Consider the following 17,314-nt stretch of genomic DNA (forward strand, 5'->3'; position numbering starts at 1 on the left):
CCGGCCTCGGGATTAAGTCTCTAACCCAACGCTAATCCTCGTCGGATGAGAGGGCTGCAGCGAGGGGTCCGTGTGTCCTGGGCATTTTTGCTGTGGATGCGCCGTGCTGATGCATAAATAACTGGTGGGTGCTTTGCTGTTCCCTGGGGGAGGTGGTGGAGGGTGACGGGTGTCCCTGGGGTCCATCCTTGCCTGCACGTCTGCCAGAGTGGGGCTGGGGTCCAGGGGAGCGGAGGTGCGGAGCCCTGTCCCTGCACTCGGAGCTCCTGCAACTTCCCCTGGAGCATCCTTTATTGCTTTTTTAATTTAGAGGTTTCAGGGTATGTCTGATCAGATCTGTCCAGACAGGCAGTGCCTTCCTCCGGCTCCCCTCATCATCATCAATCCCCATGGGTTCCTGAGTCCTTCCGGCCAGATTATATCACGCCTGTGGGTGCTCAGACCTCGTGCATGTCCATGGAGCCTCTGTGCCAGCCGGGGGCTTTCGGCTGGTGCTCCTGCAGACAACTTACATTATCCTCACTGTGCTTTGGGGCTTCTCACCTCTTCTCGTCCTCCTCATGGTGCTCATCTGACCCTCAGGAGGCTTCAGAATCTGTCCTGGGGCTCCCCTTGAAGCCTTGTGCAGGAAGATGGGGAACACGACTGTCACTAGCACCCGAGGATGCCTCTTGCAGCTCTGCCCTCCTGTTTTTTTGGCTGAGAGCAGTAGCTTTTCTATTGCAGCTTCAGAGGAGAGTTTTGAGCGTTTCTGCCCGGGTAGCTGCTGGATCAGCAGGGCTGCATGTTGGTGGGCTTAGCACGTCGGAGACAGGGATTGCGCTGTCAGCAACGCCTGATGTTAATCAGCAGCTCTGCTGAACCATGAGACAGCCCAGCCGGGCATTGCTTCTGATGTCAAACGTGGTGCTGTAACCAGGTGAGCCCTGCTCATACCTCGTGTGGTCTTCAGGCAGCTGCCATGTGCCTTTGCCTGGTGGTTATGGGCACCTTGGGGCAGGCTGGGGACACGGGGAGGGCAAACACTAAAGCATCGCTGGGTAGATCCCTTCTGGGGTTCTGCCCCTGATATCACAAGGGTTGTGTTTGCTTCTTGCCCGGGCTGATGCACCGAGATGCTTCTCTCCGGCTCTTTCCTCCAGTATCTGTCGAAAGAGAAGGCACTGAAATGGCAGCACTGCCCTCCCATGGATTTACCCAGGAAGAAGTTATGGCACGGGGCGATGAGGGGGATAGAGGGGTGCTGCTGCCAGACACACTGCTAACGGCAGCCGCTGCTCCTGCAGCACCTCTCCTGCAGCAGAGCGGTTTGCAAAGGCGTTGCACGAGGCTGAAACTGGCTACAAACTGAAGCAGCTTCCTCCAGATCCCAGGGTTAGAGCTGCCCGCAGGCAGTGGCAGCTGCTTGCTGCCACCGCAGCTGCCCGCCGTGCGGTTGGGGGCAGATGCTCTTCCAGCCTGGAGTTCGCTCCATCGGGCAGAGGAGAAGAGAAGAAGCCAACAAGAGTCTTGTTAAATCTCGCTTTGTGAGAGCTGTTTGCAGGACGGAGCGCTCTGAGCACACTGCAGCCAGGATCAGGCCTCCAGGTGCACTAAAAGTGAAGACTGGCTGCTCTGGTGGTGTTGGCTCTTCTGCTTTGCAGACTGCTGTGAGGCTCCCCGCGCTGCTGCGGTGGCTTTTGGTGGTTTGGGTAAGTGAAGAGGAAGGACGGAACTGCAGCAGCTGCCTGGAGGTACCTCCCCATGGGGGAAGAGTTGATGCTGGGAGCTTCCCAGGGAGGTGATTTTTGGCCCACGTGACAGTGGAGATGCCCCGCTGCTGGCTGGGCAGGTAGGAGCATCAAAAGGAAGAGCCAAATACACGAGTGTTGCTGAAGGAGAGCAGCGAAACCCTGCAAGGGCATGATTCTGGACTGGCCACTGCAGCGGGAGGTCCCAGCATGAAGTCTCAGCTCCCCATGTATTTTCTGTACTGGTCCCAGCATGTCCTCAGCACACTGCAGTGCCCCAACAAACCCTCTGGCACAGCCAGTGGATGCTGCCATGAGCTGCTCGGCTGGGTTCGGGGTGGAAGGGAGCAGTACTGCCGGCATGCCAGAGCACCCAGCAAATGCCTTAGTTGCTTTTCCACCGGAGAGCAATGCTTTGAAAACCAGACCCTGTGTCTTTCCCAGGCCACTGTGCCCGGCTGTCATCGCTTTGGCCTGTAACCCCTGGGCAGGGTTGGCTTATTCTGCTTCTCAGAGCCGTAACGTTTCCTTTTATCGTGCTGAGAACGCAGTGATGACGGATTTGGTAGCCTGTGTAAAGGCTGCGTGGGTACAGGATTAGAGCCTGTTAACACAGCCGGGCGGGCGGATTTGCCACTGTTTCACACTAATCCTCTCTTTATTGCATGGGGTGGATTACATGTCTGTAACGGCACTTGCTGCAGGCAGAGTCTAGCTGTTGTGCCAGCGCCGGCCCCAGACTGCCTCTGCTGCTTTGGACCTGGGGTGAGGTCCTCTTGGAGGAGCCACCCCCTGGGCAAGGTGTGTGTGGTTGGTTAAGCAGTGCTGAGCCTGCCTCATGGTGGGGAACACTGGTGTCTTCGTGGCATTTAGGCAGATGGCCCAAAATAACATGATAAGGTCATAATCCAAGGAGGTTGTGGATGCTCCATCCCTGGAAGTGTTCAGAGCCAGGTTGGATGGAGCCTTGAGCAACCTGATCTAGTGGGAGGTGTCCCTGCCATAGCAGGGGGGTTGGGACTGGATGATCTTTAAGGTCCCTTCTGACCCAAACCCTTCTGTGATTCTGTGATTCTAAATAAAACTCCCAGAGACCCAACCATGAGACCAGATCTGACTCACCCAAGCGTAGATGTCTCCGTCTTGGATGTCTCTGACTCTCAAGAAATCCACAGAGAAAAACAGGCACTGGGGTATGAGGTGCCACCTGGAATGGGGCCATCAGTGGTTTTGGGAGCACCTTGGGTGAATGGTGGGGATCTTGCTGAGATGCTGACATTGGCAGCGTGCAGTGTGTGCTGCAGGTCACCCAGAGCCGGGCTGGAGCCCGCTCTGCTCTGGTGCCTTCCCACTCCCCGTTGGGATGCTAATAAGATTTTCCATGTCTGGGCATTTCTGTAGCCTGGATGTAAAGCTCCTTCCAATGTAACACTTAGAAGTGTGGGAAAAAAAAAAGCCATAGGGAGTGGATGATTTTCGGTGTTGAACTCACACCTACTGTCCCTCACAGGTTTTTAAGCAATGCCACCTTGTTTTTTCGTGGTGTCGTGACCTGGCGAGGCTCAGCACCTTCTTTTCAGGTTCTCCTCTTGCCACCAGCCCTGCCCCAGGGAGAAGCAGCTCTCGGTGTGTCTGCATCCTCCTGCTTCAGACAGCCAGGATGCTCGTGAGCCGGCTGAGGGTCACTCCAAGGATCTGGGACAGATTTGTCGTTATTCAAGCAGTCTGTGTTGATCTGGATGTTTCCATGCGCTGCTGCTTCTGCTGTCGTGGCAGATGACTACACTCAAACGCACGTCTCGTTGTGATCTGACTGTTCCTGTGAGATGATTTGAGATTCAAGCCGGCTCCATCCTTGTATTTTCCCTTTTGCTTTTTTCTCAGAGTATTTTGGTGGGGGGGAAGGACAAATTAACCCTCTCTCGGTGCAAACGCTCTGTGTATCTCACCGCTCTGAATCCAAACGACTCATTTTTATGCTGTGCCATGCGCCTGGAGCGCTGACATGGTGTGAATGTGTTCAGAGCTAAAAAGAGGATCAGAAATTGTCCTTCCCTTGGGGGGCTGTTTCGCAGTAATCAGCAGCGCAGATGTGTCCCAGGGTTTTGATGACTCCCAGGAAGGAAGGGAGCACTTATCTCTGAGGCACCAGACGCATGCAAAACGGCAAGGCGCTCTTTCCCCTGATGAATGAAGTGACGGCTCTTGCTGTATAATTCACTGCTGAAAAAGAGATGATTGAATGCATCTGGCAGTTGTCTTCTCTCATGTCACTCCTGGGTGATGAAGTGGTCCTTGTCCCATGGGGGCAAAGGAAGGGTCTGGTTGAGGAGCAGGAGATGTCGCTCCCAGAACAGCGGGTGCTTTTCCTGGTAGGTTTTTTTCCTCCCCAAAGGTTGGATTTGCAGGGCTGTTCCTCTGGGATGCTCAGGGCAAGTGGGACTGCAGGTTTGAGTGCGTTCCCTTGGCATCCATCAGCATTGCGTTGGAGGTGGTGAAACACTCAGCCTTGCTAGGAATTTCCAAGAGCTTGTCATCCCCCGTGGTTCAGACCCTGGCAGAAATCCGACATACCTCGATGTGATCGTTTACGCTTTCAAGCTAATTAACCTCATCTCTTTGTTCCTTGTCTCTGATTTTGACTGTTTGCTCCCGTTGAGGAACCAGGAGCACTGCAGCTCTGCAGAGATGCCTGCAGGCGTGTGACACCACCACCTTGGCAGGATGCGGGTGACCTCGGGTGATCGTTTTCAGCTGCATAAATAATCCGTGGGCTGTTAATGACATTCCTATTAGCTTGCAACAAGCTGTGAAATCTGGTATGTTTGCCTTGAAAAATGTGTGGAAGTGCTAAATTTGCCCATAGTGGCAGTGAGTGCTGGGCCAGGGGACAAACCACAGAGCTGGTGGCACCAGTCTCACCTCCTATTCCCCAGCAGGGTCTTGATGGCAGCTTGCCTCTTCTTCTATGGGAATCTGCAGGAGCCTTGGTGGTGTTTTTCTGTGAAAACATGCTCTTTTGGCAACCTTGGCTGTAATTCCTTGTCTTGATGGTGATTTACAGCTCCACCATCCAACACTGGGTTAGCACCTGCTATAACAACTTGTTCCAGCTACAGAGAAGAGGAGAAGCCACCTCTGTCCCACCTGGTTGCAGGTTATGCTGGGCTTCCCTGCGACCTTGCAGCTGTACTGCAGATGGATGGAGCTTGCTTTTATCTTTAGCTGCTGGTGATCTGCCAGAATTGGAAGACAACGAGGGGTAAACACAGGCTGGGACACTCAGGGGTGACCAAGCAGCCCTGCCCCTTAGCCAAGCGCTTCATCTTAACTATTTTCAAACAAGCTTGAGCTGCTGCTCTCTAACCCTGTCTCTGTGCTGTGATGATGCTGAGAAGTGGTACGGCCTCTGGGCTACAACACTGGTGGTTGGACTTTGGGACTCCATCCAGCTCTGGCCCTGTGGCAAATTGTGCCACATCCTGTTCCCCGCCAGCTCCTCTGTATGCGGGGAGGCAGCAGCTGGGGTGCTGGAGGATTAAAGCCCGTCTCCCGGTGGGGTGGGATGCTGCGTGAGAATGGGCAGAGCATCCTCTGCCAGTCCCTCTCCTGCTTGCTGGAGGGTTGGTCCTGGGGGGACCTTTAAGGAGGGCAGTGGTTCACGTTTGTGCAGGCAGGGTGGGATGGGAGGGAGAAATTGCCTTTTTCTCTAGGAGGCACTGAAAGCAGCTGCCTGCTCCTGTGATGAACCCCACTCCGGGGGGGTTAGTGATGGTTCCCTGAAACCCTGCGTGCACAGCACTGCCATGCCCTGGCTGGGCTGGGGGTAGGAGCAGCCCTGTTGTGCGGGACCGGAGCCAATGTTGGTGCTGCCCCAACCCCACGTGCAGCCAGGCAGTGCTGAAACGCAGCAGCTGCATCGTGACAGTGACGGCTCGGGGGGGACATGGATGTATGGGCTGTGCCTTGGTCTTCCTCGTGCTGCAGAGAAGCTGTGGGGTGGGCAAACTCTGCAGATGATGATGGCAATATCTACGTGAAGGCTGTGTCTTCAGATGTGTGTAGCCTCACACCCCAGCCATATGGGTCACTGGGGAATCGCTTTTCTTTAGCTTTTACCCTGCAAACTGGGGGCTGCGCTCTCCTTTGTGGTCTGTTCATCAAGGACCCTCTTGCCCGCTGACCTTTGCGAGGATGGCCCACGTCCCTGCGCCAGTGTAACGTGGATTTGTGGCTGTGTCTTCCTTACAGCCCAGATCAAGTTCAGCTGTAACTAAATTTAGCCGCTGCTCTGTAAGGCTTTTATAAGCTGGATTTCAAGGTGTTGCTCCTGCTCGGCGTCTGCAATTGTTTTCACCTTTGAAGAGGGGGATTAATGAAATGAATGAGCGATGACCTGGGATGCTGGAGTTTCATCCGGGTTCATGTCCCCTGCCCTCACCTTAATCTGTGCCAGGACTGGTCTGAGGCAGCCGCTTGCGTCCCTCCACTGTCCCCGGCGGGAGGTCGCTGGCAGGGGCGATCCCTTTGCTCCTCGGCTGCCCGCAGAGGGAGGATCGCTGCCGCCGAAAACGGCTGCCTGCCTTTATCCCGGGTGGTTTGCAAAATCTGTTGCTGTTGGGGACAACATGACACAATCCACCGACTGAGGTGGGAAGTGGTGATGCGTGTGAGTGGTGAAGCAGAAGGTCTAGACTCCCCCCGGGTGCTCTCAGCCCCTGTTTGAGGTAAGTTGGGTGCTGGGGGGACAGCGGGCAGCTCCTGGGCCCTTTGGCTTCTGGCTTCCCCTGAAACAGGAGAAGGCAGCGGGATGATGAGGGGGAGCAGCCTGTGGGCACCTTCAGCCCAAATCTTGAGCGTCGGTTGAGCTGCTGCAACAGGGTCTGTGGCACAGGAGGGGAGTGGAGCCAGGATTCATCCCAGCACAGTGCAGAGCACTGAGCCAAACCTGCCTGAGGTCAGGCCTCAGCAGAGTGGGGGCACGAAGGGATTTATCTCCTCCCCTGGGTCAGAGCTTGTCCTGGAACCTTGTCACGCCGTCTCCTGCTGCAGCCGCTCCTCCTTGGCTGCCCCAGCGGGTCGAGGTGCTGCAGCACCGCTCTGGGTGCTGCTTTGGGCATGGCTGGAGCATGGGTGGGGGTCCCAGGGCACTGCTGGTGTGCTTGGGGCACTGACAGCAGGGTCCCTGCGTGTCCCTGTGCACAGCATCTCCCACCCGTCATCTCCTGCGAGGAAGGGACACGTGATGCTGCACCTTTGCCTCTTCTGTCTGGGCTGGATCCTTCCCTGAGAAGAGACAGACCCTTGGGATTGGGGTCTCTTGGCAGTCTCCTGGCTCTCGGTGCCCTCCGCGGGGTCCCTGTCACTGGGGATGGTCCCCTGTGACGCTGGTGCCATGTTGGGGCTTCCCAGCAGCTGCATTTCAAAAAGGTTTTGCAGTGGCTGAGCTTTAGGGCGACTCATGGAGAGATGGGAAGCTGCTCCCCGTTTTGCTTGCACCCTGAACCAAAGCAGCGTGGTGACTGTTGGAAATCCGGCATCCGCTGGGTCCCTGCAGCAGCAGCAGTGCCTGAGCCTCCTGTGCTGCTCTGTGGAGAGTGGATTTACAGTCCTTGCTTGCAAACATTCAAGAAAACCAGTCGGAGGGTGGTGGGGACATCCCTCTTTGCGATTACTCACTCTCCCTTGCCAGGATGCCCATGGTGCCAAGCAGACGCCTGCTAACAGTGCATGGCAGCTGACACTGAAGAGCCCAAGGGTTAAATCCTGCCCTGGGCTTTGCACAGGTGTCTCCCAGCCCCCCTGCATTAATGGGGACTTCTCAGGGCACCCTCAGATCCCCAGCTACCTGCCAGCGCGTGGCTGGTGCAAGCTGGGTGCTGCCGTTCGGGGTGTAAGAAGCAATGACAGCCTGACTTGTTTTTGCAGAGGAGCAATCAGGAATTGGGGTGCTGGGTGATGCACCTGCAAAAGCCCCATCCCAGGGACCACAGAGCCTGACTGGTTTCAGGAAATCCTAGAGCAGGTATTTCGTGTGCCTCTTGTGCTGCTGGGAGCACACTGGTGTCACCTGCGGGCCTGATCCTGAGGAACCAGCCATGGGGAGCTGCACATCCTGCGCTGGGGTTGCTGGTGGGAGGATCTGGGCTTTGAAGCAGCAGCTCTGGGGCTTCTCCTGTCACCAGTCCTGGTTTCTGCTGCAGCTGTGTCTGTGGGAAGGCATGCAGAGAGCATCCCACCGTCGTGCCACCTCCTGCTCCGGCTCTTGCACTCGGTGGACGTCGCTCTTCCTTCCTCCCTTCCCTGCATGGCCACTTGCTGCTCAGGACCTCACCATCATCTCCCAAGCCCTCACCTCGCAGGACATCCCCCTTCCCAACCCTGTCTGCCACTTGCCTTCACTCTGCTGTCCTCCAGGACCATTTTCCTGGCCAAATTTTCTTGCTCCGCAGTGGCAGCACTGGGAGCTCGCGGTGCTCAGCCAGCGGAAGAAATCATCTGGGTGATGGACGTCACCAAAAGCGGTGGCGAAGCTGTCCCAGCCCAGAGCAGAAGACCCAGCTGACTGCTCCTGGAGGAGCCTCATAAACGGTTTCCTTCTGGATTTGTTTCCTCCAGGAGCGATGGGCTGGCCTTGCTGCTGTGTCCCCTCGCACTGAACAGCAGCACCACGCTGGCATGCCGGCTCCGGCGCGGCGCGTCCAGGGGCTCCATCCTGCGTCCCGAGGGGACAGAGACGGCATGTGGCGAGGGGTTTCACTGGAAGAGGAAGAGGTGTCCAAGGGGAAGGTGCAGCTCTCTGGGCTTTTGCAGCTGTAACCAGACGTAGGTCATGTCGTGGCCTTCAGTGGAAGGCAGCAACCAGCGGCGTTCTAATTGCTGCTGCTGACAGCGGGGGGGGACATGGCCTCGGAGGATCACAGAATGACAGAATCATCAAGGTTGGAAAAGACCTTGAAGATCCTCCAGTCCAACCATTAACCTCACACTGACTGTTCCCAACTCCACCAGATCCCTCAGCGCTGGGTCAACCCGACTCTTCAACCCCTCCAGGGATGGGGACTCCCCCCCTGCCCTGGGCAGCCCATTCCAACGCCCAACAACCCCTTCTGCAAAGAAATCCTTCCTAAGAGCCAGTCTAAAAGGATGTCAGACTGCAGCTGTGTTTGGTGCTCCTGTTTCTTTATCTTGGGGAAGGGTCATCACGGTGCTCCAGCTGGCACTCTGTGAGCAAATCCTGTAACGCAATGGCTGCTGGTCTTGGTTTGTCATTGGCAAGGGTGGGGATGGCCAAAGCAGCCTTGGCCAGGGGGGTGTTGGTTTGAGCTGCTGAAGGGGTTGGGGGGCTCCTGCTGGGCGGTGAGCTGAGACCATGCCAGCAGCCATGGGGGTTGGGGAGGGCAACCAAGCCCGAGGTAAGGGCTGGGATTCATTTCCCTTCGATACCGACCTCCCTGGGGGAGATGCTCGTGTCTGAGCTACTTGCCCCCAGCTCCCTGCAGCCCTGCGGAACTTGTGAGCTGCTCTGCACTTGGGGGTTTGGGGTGTGTTTTGGCTCAGGAATGAGCTCTGTCAACAGAGACAGCGGTGGAAAAATACACCCTGAGCCCCACTCAGGGCTACTCCCCCCTCCAGTGAGCATCCTTGTGAAACTCTGTGCTGTCGAGCTGTAGGAGGTATAAAACCAAATTAATAAGTTTAATTTGCTTGGCTGCTGCTGCCAGCTGGGGAGCTGGGCTCAGGGGATCTTTCTTGCAGGATGTTATCCTGTTGCCATGCTCGGCTTCACTTCTCTTCCAGCCAGCAAACGTGATGAGTCTGGGTTGATCTGGATGCTTTGGGAGTGTGACAGTTTGGGTCGGGCCACAGGCAGGGCGCTTGTGCCAGTGTCTGAATTACAGAAGAAGAGGGTGCAGAAAGGTGGCCCGACAGTCTTCTGAAAACAGGGAATAAACCCTGTACGTACCCCAGCTGGCCCATAAATCCATATGGACACAAGTTGTGGGGTGCTGCCAGGAACAGGCATCGTCCCAACTTGCTGCGTGGAGGTACCGCTGCCTCCGGCGGGGTCTGGGGTTGGTCGTCTTCCCAAAACATCCTCATGCTCAGTGGAGAAAGTCTGCAACACCAACGGCCGCTTCTCCGTCACTTGGAATTTTTTTTTCTATGGCTGTAAATGAAGCCCGTTGGTGCAGGTTTCCCTTTGGGATGCAGCGTGGATCCTCCGTGGAGCTCGGCAGCCTTGGGATGGGAGGACCCGAGGTTTTTTCTGTTGTGATTTTTATTTCGGATGGTGATTCCTGTGGCTGATGAAGTGATTTCTCCTCTGCATCCCACGGCTCCCAGCTGCCTGGTGACGTGCTGGAGGGCTGCCTTCATGTGGCTCCTCTGTAATTACCTCCTTTTCCCCTAATTTACCATTATACCTTACAAACTGTGTGTAATTGTAGTACGATAATTACAGGTGATTTCCTAGTGTATCGTTTTAAAGTGCTCAACCACTTGAGCTGGGGACAGACAGCAATTTCCATCCTCAGTGCTAGTGAGCTGTGCCAAAATGGGTATTTCTGTGCCCACTGTGTGCGGGCTGCCTGTGGAGAGGAACCTTTGGAGCAGATAATGAGCTTTACCAGGCCCAGAAGGTCACGGCCGCTATCTCATTACTTGCCCTTGTGGTTTCATCCTCTTATCGCAATGCATCAGTGTAAAAAATGAAGCCAGTGTGCCAGCTTGGGGCGTGGGTTAGTTTTGACTGGCAGGAGGCTTCAGCTTGAAGCTGGGTATGAAGGCATCAGGGCAGAGTCTGCCTGTGGGTGGCTGCCAGTGGGACTTCTTGGGGTGAGGAAAGGAGCTGAGTTGTTTCCAGAGAATGAGGTGAAAACACGGTGCGAAGCACCCTGAAAATGTGCTCTCCTGTCTTGCATCTCCCCTGCTCATCCACGCAGCCCTGCGGGGTCTGTGGCTCGCATGAGGAGGAGGAGCTGGGTGGTCCCCCTCGGGCTGGGGGGATGTAGGATGGGAGCACAGCCCGGAATTTGGGGGGACAGGACTCTGACACCTCCCTGCTTGCAATCAGAGAAACAGCAAAGCGGGGGGACCTACCGCGTTGCTCCAAGCTTGCAGGAGCTACGTTGCCCATGGTGGTGCTGAGGATGTGCAAAGGGCTCTGCCCCTCTCCTTTCCCGAGGCCGTTTCCACGTGCTCTCCTGGCCAATGATACAGCCTTAATGCCGTTGCAGTGTGGTGCTCGCAGGGGAATGTTTATTGAGCTCGGGCAGGTAGGGATCTCCATCGCTGTGACAGCAGTGCTGAGTTGCTTCTTAGAGTCGCTGATGGCCACAAATAGAAATCCAGAGGCTGAGAAGCTGATGCCGTAGGACAAGCCAATGTTAAGAGCCTGCAAACACTTTTTGGCTGAATAATTTTTGCCTAGCAAAGCTGCATGTGATTGTGTCTCGTTAGAGAGCCTTGATGATGCTGAAGACTGATGTATGTTGGAGCTCACCCTTGGGACACTTGCATATACCCGTCTGCACTGGAAAAAATAGCTGGTTTGCAAGAGCATGCTCTGTGGGTTTAAATTCCCCCCGGCCAGTTTGGTGCTGGGACTGATCCTGCAGAAACCTGCCTGTGGACGGAGCTCTGTGCAGTGAGAGCAGGCAGGAGCAGCAGGGCTGGAGGTTACACAAACGTAGGATCGGGTCCTTGCATGCTGCAGGTGTCGGGGAGCAGGAGAGAGCAGAGATGAATACAAAGCAAAACATCTATTTTAATATGATGGGTTACACTGGTTTTTTTTTTCCAAAGAACAGACTCTATATCGGTAACAGCCCTATGTACCGTGGCAGCCCCAAACTCGTTGTGTTTGTCCTTCATTTATCTGATCTGAGTTTGGTTCCTGCCTCTTTCTGTGACCAGGGGACTCCTCGGGGTGAGGCTGGCGATGGTGGTGAGCTCCCAGTGGATGTGACAGTGTTCAGGACATCACCGAAAGCCCATGTGCCCACCCCCTGCATTTTTCTGCCTTATCATGGGATATTCATTCCCTCTGCTTCATGCTTCTTCACCTGAAATATGAAAACCTGATGCTTTCCTGGTGATTTGTTTCCAATGTTATTAAAGGAAAAACTTCTTTCCCTGGATGGGACTCAAATCCTGCACCTATCCAGAAGGAGAGGTCTGATGTATCAGAGCTTTTCTTGGACAAATCCTGGTAAAATCAAGCCAGGTCATGGAAGCTGAAGCCCTGAGCCTGTTGCTTGACCAGGAGATACCTCGATATTCAGGTGCCACCTGCAGCCCAAATTTAGAGTAACCTCCCAAGAACTGGATAAATCACATGTGAAATCCAAGTAGATGGAAACATAGACAATAAGCGGGTCCTGGGGATGGTTAGAAGTCTGTTAGACATTCAGAACTCTCTGGTTTTAGTCCTTTTGAATAGTTCTGAGTTTTTCAGGCCAGCATTTACCCCAAGAGGACCTCCCTTGGTACAGCAATGAGTTGGAGCTAGCTGAAGCACAAGCACAGTTAATTTGCCTGCAAGTTGCCAGTCTGTCACTGAACTCCTATAGAATTTCCATAAAAATCATATCTTCCTACTTCTATACGTAAGAAGCAGTTTAGTGTGTCCCAACTTGCAGAGATTTAGGGGAGGGAGGAGGAGGTGCAGCCCTGCTTCTGTGGTCAGCTTCATGTAGGGTTGATCGCAAAGAAAGAGGCAAGGTCGAAGGGATTCAGTGTTTCAGTCAAATGTAAAAAAAATAACCTAAAAATAGAGATCTGAGAGCTGTCTCTCTGGTCAGACAATAGAAAGGCGGCTCACAAGAGCTGGCAGCATCCCATCCGGGAGCAGATGTCCTGCACCCAGAAACCTCCCGCTTGGCATCGGGTGCGCCCAGGGGTGGGCGATGCTGAGAGGGTCTCGGGGCAGCTGCGGCGGTGGTTGTTCCCCCCAGGGGGGTCTCCTGGCAGCCCAGGTCGTGGCGTCCCTGCTGTCTGCTGCCTGGTGGCACAGGACAGGGACGCCGGGCATTCTGTGAGGCATTGCCTAGTGCATCCTGTGAGTGCTCCTTCCCTCGGGCCGAGTGTGTCTGCCTGTGTCCCTGCGGCTGGCGGGTCCTGTTCCTCGGAAAAGAGCCCATCATGAAGAGGAGAGGAGAGGAGAGGGCTTCTGGCCATGGTGACTGTGTTGGGGGTAGGCCAGGCCCTTTGCTGTCTGCTGTGGCTCTGAGGAGGAGCTGGGCATCTTCCCACTCTGCCTTCTTGGAGCAAAGGGCTCACTGGCTCCTGGCTTGAGCATCCTCTCCCGTCTGTGGCTGTCACCCCAGGGACTGTCACCCTGGGGACTATTGTTCTGTCCAGCTTCTCCTGATCTGCAGGATGGGGATGGAGGTGGCTGCTGGGGATCTCAGGGAATCTGCGAAGGGCTGGGCTTGACCGAGGTTTGTCTGAGCCCAGCCTGGGCTCCTGGGGAGCAGCGACACGATCAGGGACAGGAACAGGCTCCTGCGGGAGATGGGACATCATGAAGGCTTTGTGGTCTCAAGGGAGTTGTCCATGTTGCAGCCATCTCCTCGGAGGTGGTTTAGGTTTGGATGGTTGGAATTGAACTGGTTTTACCCCCAGTATGGGGGATCGCAAAAAGCTCTGGGATTGCATTTCATAAAACCAGGGTCCTGGGACGGGAGGAAGGGGAGTGGTGGGGAGTCAGGTCTGGAGCCACCCCGTGCCAGTGGTGGCTCTGTGATGAGCTCCTGGGCTGTGGGGGCCGTGCCAGGTGCTGACGTGTCCCTTCCTCCTTTCCAGGCCTGCCGGGATTTCCTGGACTTAGCTGAAACTCACAGCCGAAAATGGCAACGGGCGCTGCAGTATGAGCGGGAGCAGCGGATCCGGCTGGAGGAGACCATCGAGCAGTTAGCCAAGCAGCACAACAGCTTGGAGCGAGCCTGCCGCGGAGCCCCCGGCCTCTCCGCCAGCAGCACCGGCATCACCAGCACCGCCAAGGGTGAGCCCGGCGGGCCGGGCGGGTCTGGGGGCAGAGCCCTGCAGGAAGCCCGGGATGGATGGGGGCTCTCTGCTTGGTGGGAAGGATGCACAAGGCAGTGACCTGTATGCCCGTGATTTTTTTTTTTAATGGATCCCATTACACCATAATTGTCCCCAAGATATGGATGCAGGAGAGGGCTGTGCCCCCAGCTCGCTCACGTTATTCCAGGCTATTTTGGAAGCCTTAACCCTCACTGGTGGACACATCTCTGGCTGCTGGAGGGCAGCTGCAGTGCTTGGAGGAAGCCCAGGGTCCCCTGGCACTGCTGAGTTCCCGGCTGCGTGGAGTGGTGGTGTCACAGCCGGGGCTCATTTGCTGCTCGCAAGAGTTACTGGGCAATAAAATCTTAACAGCTTTGCATATTCGTGCCAAATCTCCTTCCCTGCGAGATGTATTAGTTACAGTCTGGTAGCCCAAAACTCCAAATAGTGCCTTGTCTTATTTTTAAAGGATATATAGACTCGAGGGAGAGAATAGCAGCTGTTGCGGGGGATGATGGCAGTGCTAGATGCTGCCTTTGTTCTTGTATGGCCTCAAGGAAGTGGCCTCAAGTTGCAGCAGGGGAGGTTTGAATTGGATATTAGGAAAAATTTCTTCACCAAAAAGGTTGTCAAGTGTTGGAACAGGCTGCCCAGGGAAGTGGTTGAGTCACCCTTCCTGGAGGTATGTAAAAGACATGTAGCTGTGGTGCTCAGGGCCATGGTGGACTTGGCAGTGCTAGGTTAACTAGGTTAACGATTCAACTTGATGATCTTAAGGGTCTTTTCCAACTTAAATGATTCTGTGATTGTGTGGCACAGCTGGGGAGGGCAGGGGGGAGATCGCTGTAGGGACAGGTGTAAATCCACCTCGGCCCCATCTGCTCCTTTGTAGGAGTGTGGGAACGATGCAGGGAAGGAGGTTGCTGAACCCTGCCAGGAAGCCGAGCCAGCGGCTGAGCCGGACGGGCCGCTGTGGTGAGGTGGCTGGAGCCTGGGTGGCTGTTCTGGTCCCTGCACGTGGCATTGCCGTGCAGCGCAGCAGGGGCAGGAGCAGGGCTGCTACACCAGGTCTCAAAAGTCACTGCAGTTAATGTCTGCTCCCGGCTTCGTAGTGATCCCTCCCACCGCAGCAGAGAAGAGAAATGTTTATAAGTGCAGGGCTGGAAAACCCAAGGGCTGGGAAATCTCTGAGCATCACCTGAAACACGTGACATTTTTTTTCTGCTTTAATCCAAACCGGATTTCCCGGCAGACAGGGCGGTGCTGGAGCGGCAGTTGCCTTAGGCACGGTTGGGCGGGCGAGTCACGTGTGTCTTCTGGCTCAGGCAGCCCGGTGGCATTTTTGGAGGTGGTCCCCAGCATGGCAGGGAAGCCTTGTGTGCCTGGGCTGGGGAGCAGGACGCACACTGCCAGGGCGTATCCTTGCTTTTAGGAGCTGGAAGTCGGTACGGCATCCTCTTGTTGTGGAATGGGATGGAGAGGAGGGGGACAAGCTGTAAAGGGAGCCAGCGCTGAAGGGGACACAGTGGGAGGAGGGTGGGCTCTGGGGACAGGCTCGGAAAGGGGACCAGCAGCACCTGAGCATCTCAAACCCTTTGTGCCGGCAGGGAGTGTGCAGTCTGCAAAAGGAGAGGCCAGTGATGAAGATGAAGAGACAGAGTATTTTGATGCCATGGAGGATGCACCAGCTTTTATCACTGTAACCGCAGACCCCAAGCACCACAGGTACGAGCCTCCTCCCCAGGGCCACGCGTTGCACGGTGCAACCTGACAAAACCTGTTCTGAGTGCAGGAAGAGCAGGGGAGACAGTTTGTCTGGCGTTGTGCTTGGGCTTGAGGGCAGCATCCTCTCCCGCGGGGCTACTCTGCATGCACATCCCCCAGCAAACGGGCTGCCTCTGCCCAGGGCTCTGTACTGCGCCCGTCTGCTCTTGTGTTCCTGGAGTGAACGAGGCTGAGGATGGCCCCAGCTGTAACGAAGCAGGTGAGGAAGGGCAGGCGTCAGGCCTATGCTGCGGGAAAGCTGAGTCCTCTGCCCCAGCAGCTGGTGTGAGCTCGTGGAGGGAGATCCTTCAGAGCACTGGGCAGAAGCAGGGAGTACCTTGCCTTCGTCTGCCTTGACCTGCTCTTACACCTCCCTGGGCGTCCCTCTGGGCTGGAGGCACCTGTGGTCTGAACCATGGTCACTCCACCACCCTCTCTGGCAAAAGCAGAGGCTCTGTGCCCCCAGGCTGGGGCATGCCGTGCTGAGCACCCCCCAGCACCTGTGCGTGGCCTCCATCACCCTGTTGCCTTCCCAGCAGCATGCTGGGGTGGTGCAGGGCAAAGCTCTGGGTGATGGTGACTGTGTTCCACCAGCCTTGGCCCTTCTCCCCCCTCCTCTACCCTTTCTAGTGTTTACCAACTGGTACTTTCTTCCCCACAGGCGTTCGGGCAGTAACCTGAGTGGGGCCAGCGAGGGCCACCCCGAGGACTGGAACCTGGAGGACAGTGTGAGTTGGCCGGGCAGAGCGGAAGGGGGAGTCGCGGTGGGACGAAGCTTGGGGAGAGGAGTGGGAGAGGAGCAGGTTGTTGGAGGGACTCTCCACTGGGGCGCCTCCAGCGTGGAGCAGAGTTGGTTGCTCTGTGAGCCACGGGCTGGGGACAGATGTCAGCAGTCTTCCAGCAGCCCCCCAAGCACCCTCCTGAGGGAAGCAGGAAAGTGTTGGGGGGGCAGTTGTGCCTTTGTTTCCCCCATGCCCTGGAGAACAGGCTTCCAGCGATGCTCCCCAGCACAAGTGCACACAATGTCTCCTGAGCTGTGTGGTTGCTGCTCCCGGGAGCTGCCAGGTCTGGTTGAGTCATACTGGGTAGGTCCAGCTTAGACCTGGGTTTCTTCTATTGCTTCCGCAGGTCTTTGAAAGCTCAAATCAAAGCAGCTACAATGAGTCCACTTGCAAAGATCTCCTGCCGAAGAAAAGGAGGCGGACTCGCATCCCCGACAAACCCAACTACAGCCTTAACCTCTGGAGCATCATGAAAAACTGCATCGGCAAAGAGCTGTCCAAGATCCCCATGCCCGTACGTGAGCGTGGCCCAGGCGCCCAGGGCCGGCGGGGCGGGCGCTGCCGTGGTGCCAGCGTTGAGGGTTTGGTTTGGGCACGGCTCTTGGCTCTTTTCTGTGCAGAGGAGTTGGATTACGGGTGGTCCTGCCGGGTGCCGTGGCAGCACAGCAGCCCCGAGCGGGACAGGAGCGTGTCACCAGCTGCCAACCCCGTCCTGCGGGGCTTTTGCACTGGCAGAGCCTGCTGAAACCACCTTGCTCTTCTCCCCAGCCCTGCTCTGCTGCACCAGTGCGTCCTTGCTGCTCAGCTCTGCTGACTCTAAGCTCTAAGTTTTTCCCTGAAATTTATTTGCCCCTTGAAATCATCCGTCTGCTGCCAGAGAGCCAGCACAGCCTGAAAGGTGAAGCAGCCAGGCAGGAGGAGGCTGTTCTCAGCAGCATAGAGCTGCTAACTGCTTTGTGGTAAATGCCTCTGATGTTGTGGCTGTTACATTAGGGACTATTTGGGATC

At 56.0% G+C, this 17,314-nt stretch overlaps 1 protein-coding gene across 18 annotated transcripts in view; it reads left to right on the forward strand.

Moving 5' to 3' along the window:
• OSBP2 (oxysterol binding protein 2) overlaps nucleotides 1-17,314 on the forward strand; it is a 129,196-nt gene that overhangs the window by 97,790 nt on the left and 14,092 nt on the right. For all 18 annotated transcript variants that reach the window (XM_074844179.1, XM_074844180.1, XM_074844181.1 and 15 more), the window contains 4 exons: nucleotides 13,539-13,737; nucleotides 15,368-15,485; nucleotides 16,186-16,252; nucleotides 16,653-16,820. In XM_074844179.1, coding sequence (XP_074700280.1) covers nucleotides 13,539-13,737; nucleotides 15,368-15,485; nucleotides 16,186-16,252; nucleotides 16,653-16,820 — 552 coding nt within the window. The remainder of the gene's footprint in view (nucleotides 1-13,538; nucleotides 13,738-15,367; nucleotides 15,486-16,185; nucleotides 16,253-16,652; nucleotides 16,821-17,314) is intronic.

This window comes from Strix aluco, chromosome 18 (genome assembly GCF_031877795.1).
Source record: "Strix aluco isolate bStrAlu1 chromosome 18, bStrAlu1.hap1, whole genome shotgun sequence".
NCBI classification, from domain to species: Eukaryota; Metazoa; Chordata; class Aves; order Strigiformes; family Strigidae; genus Strix; species Strix aluco.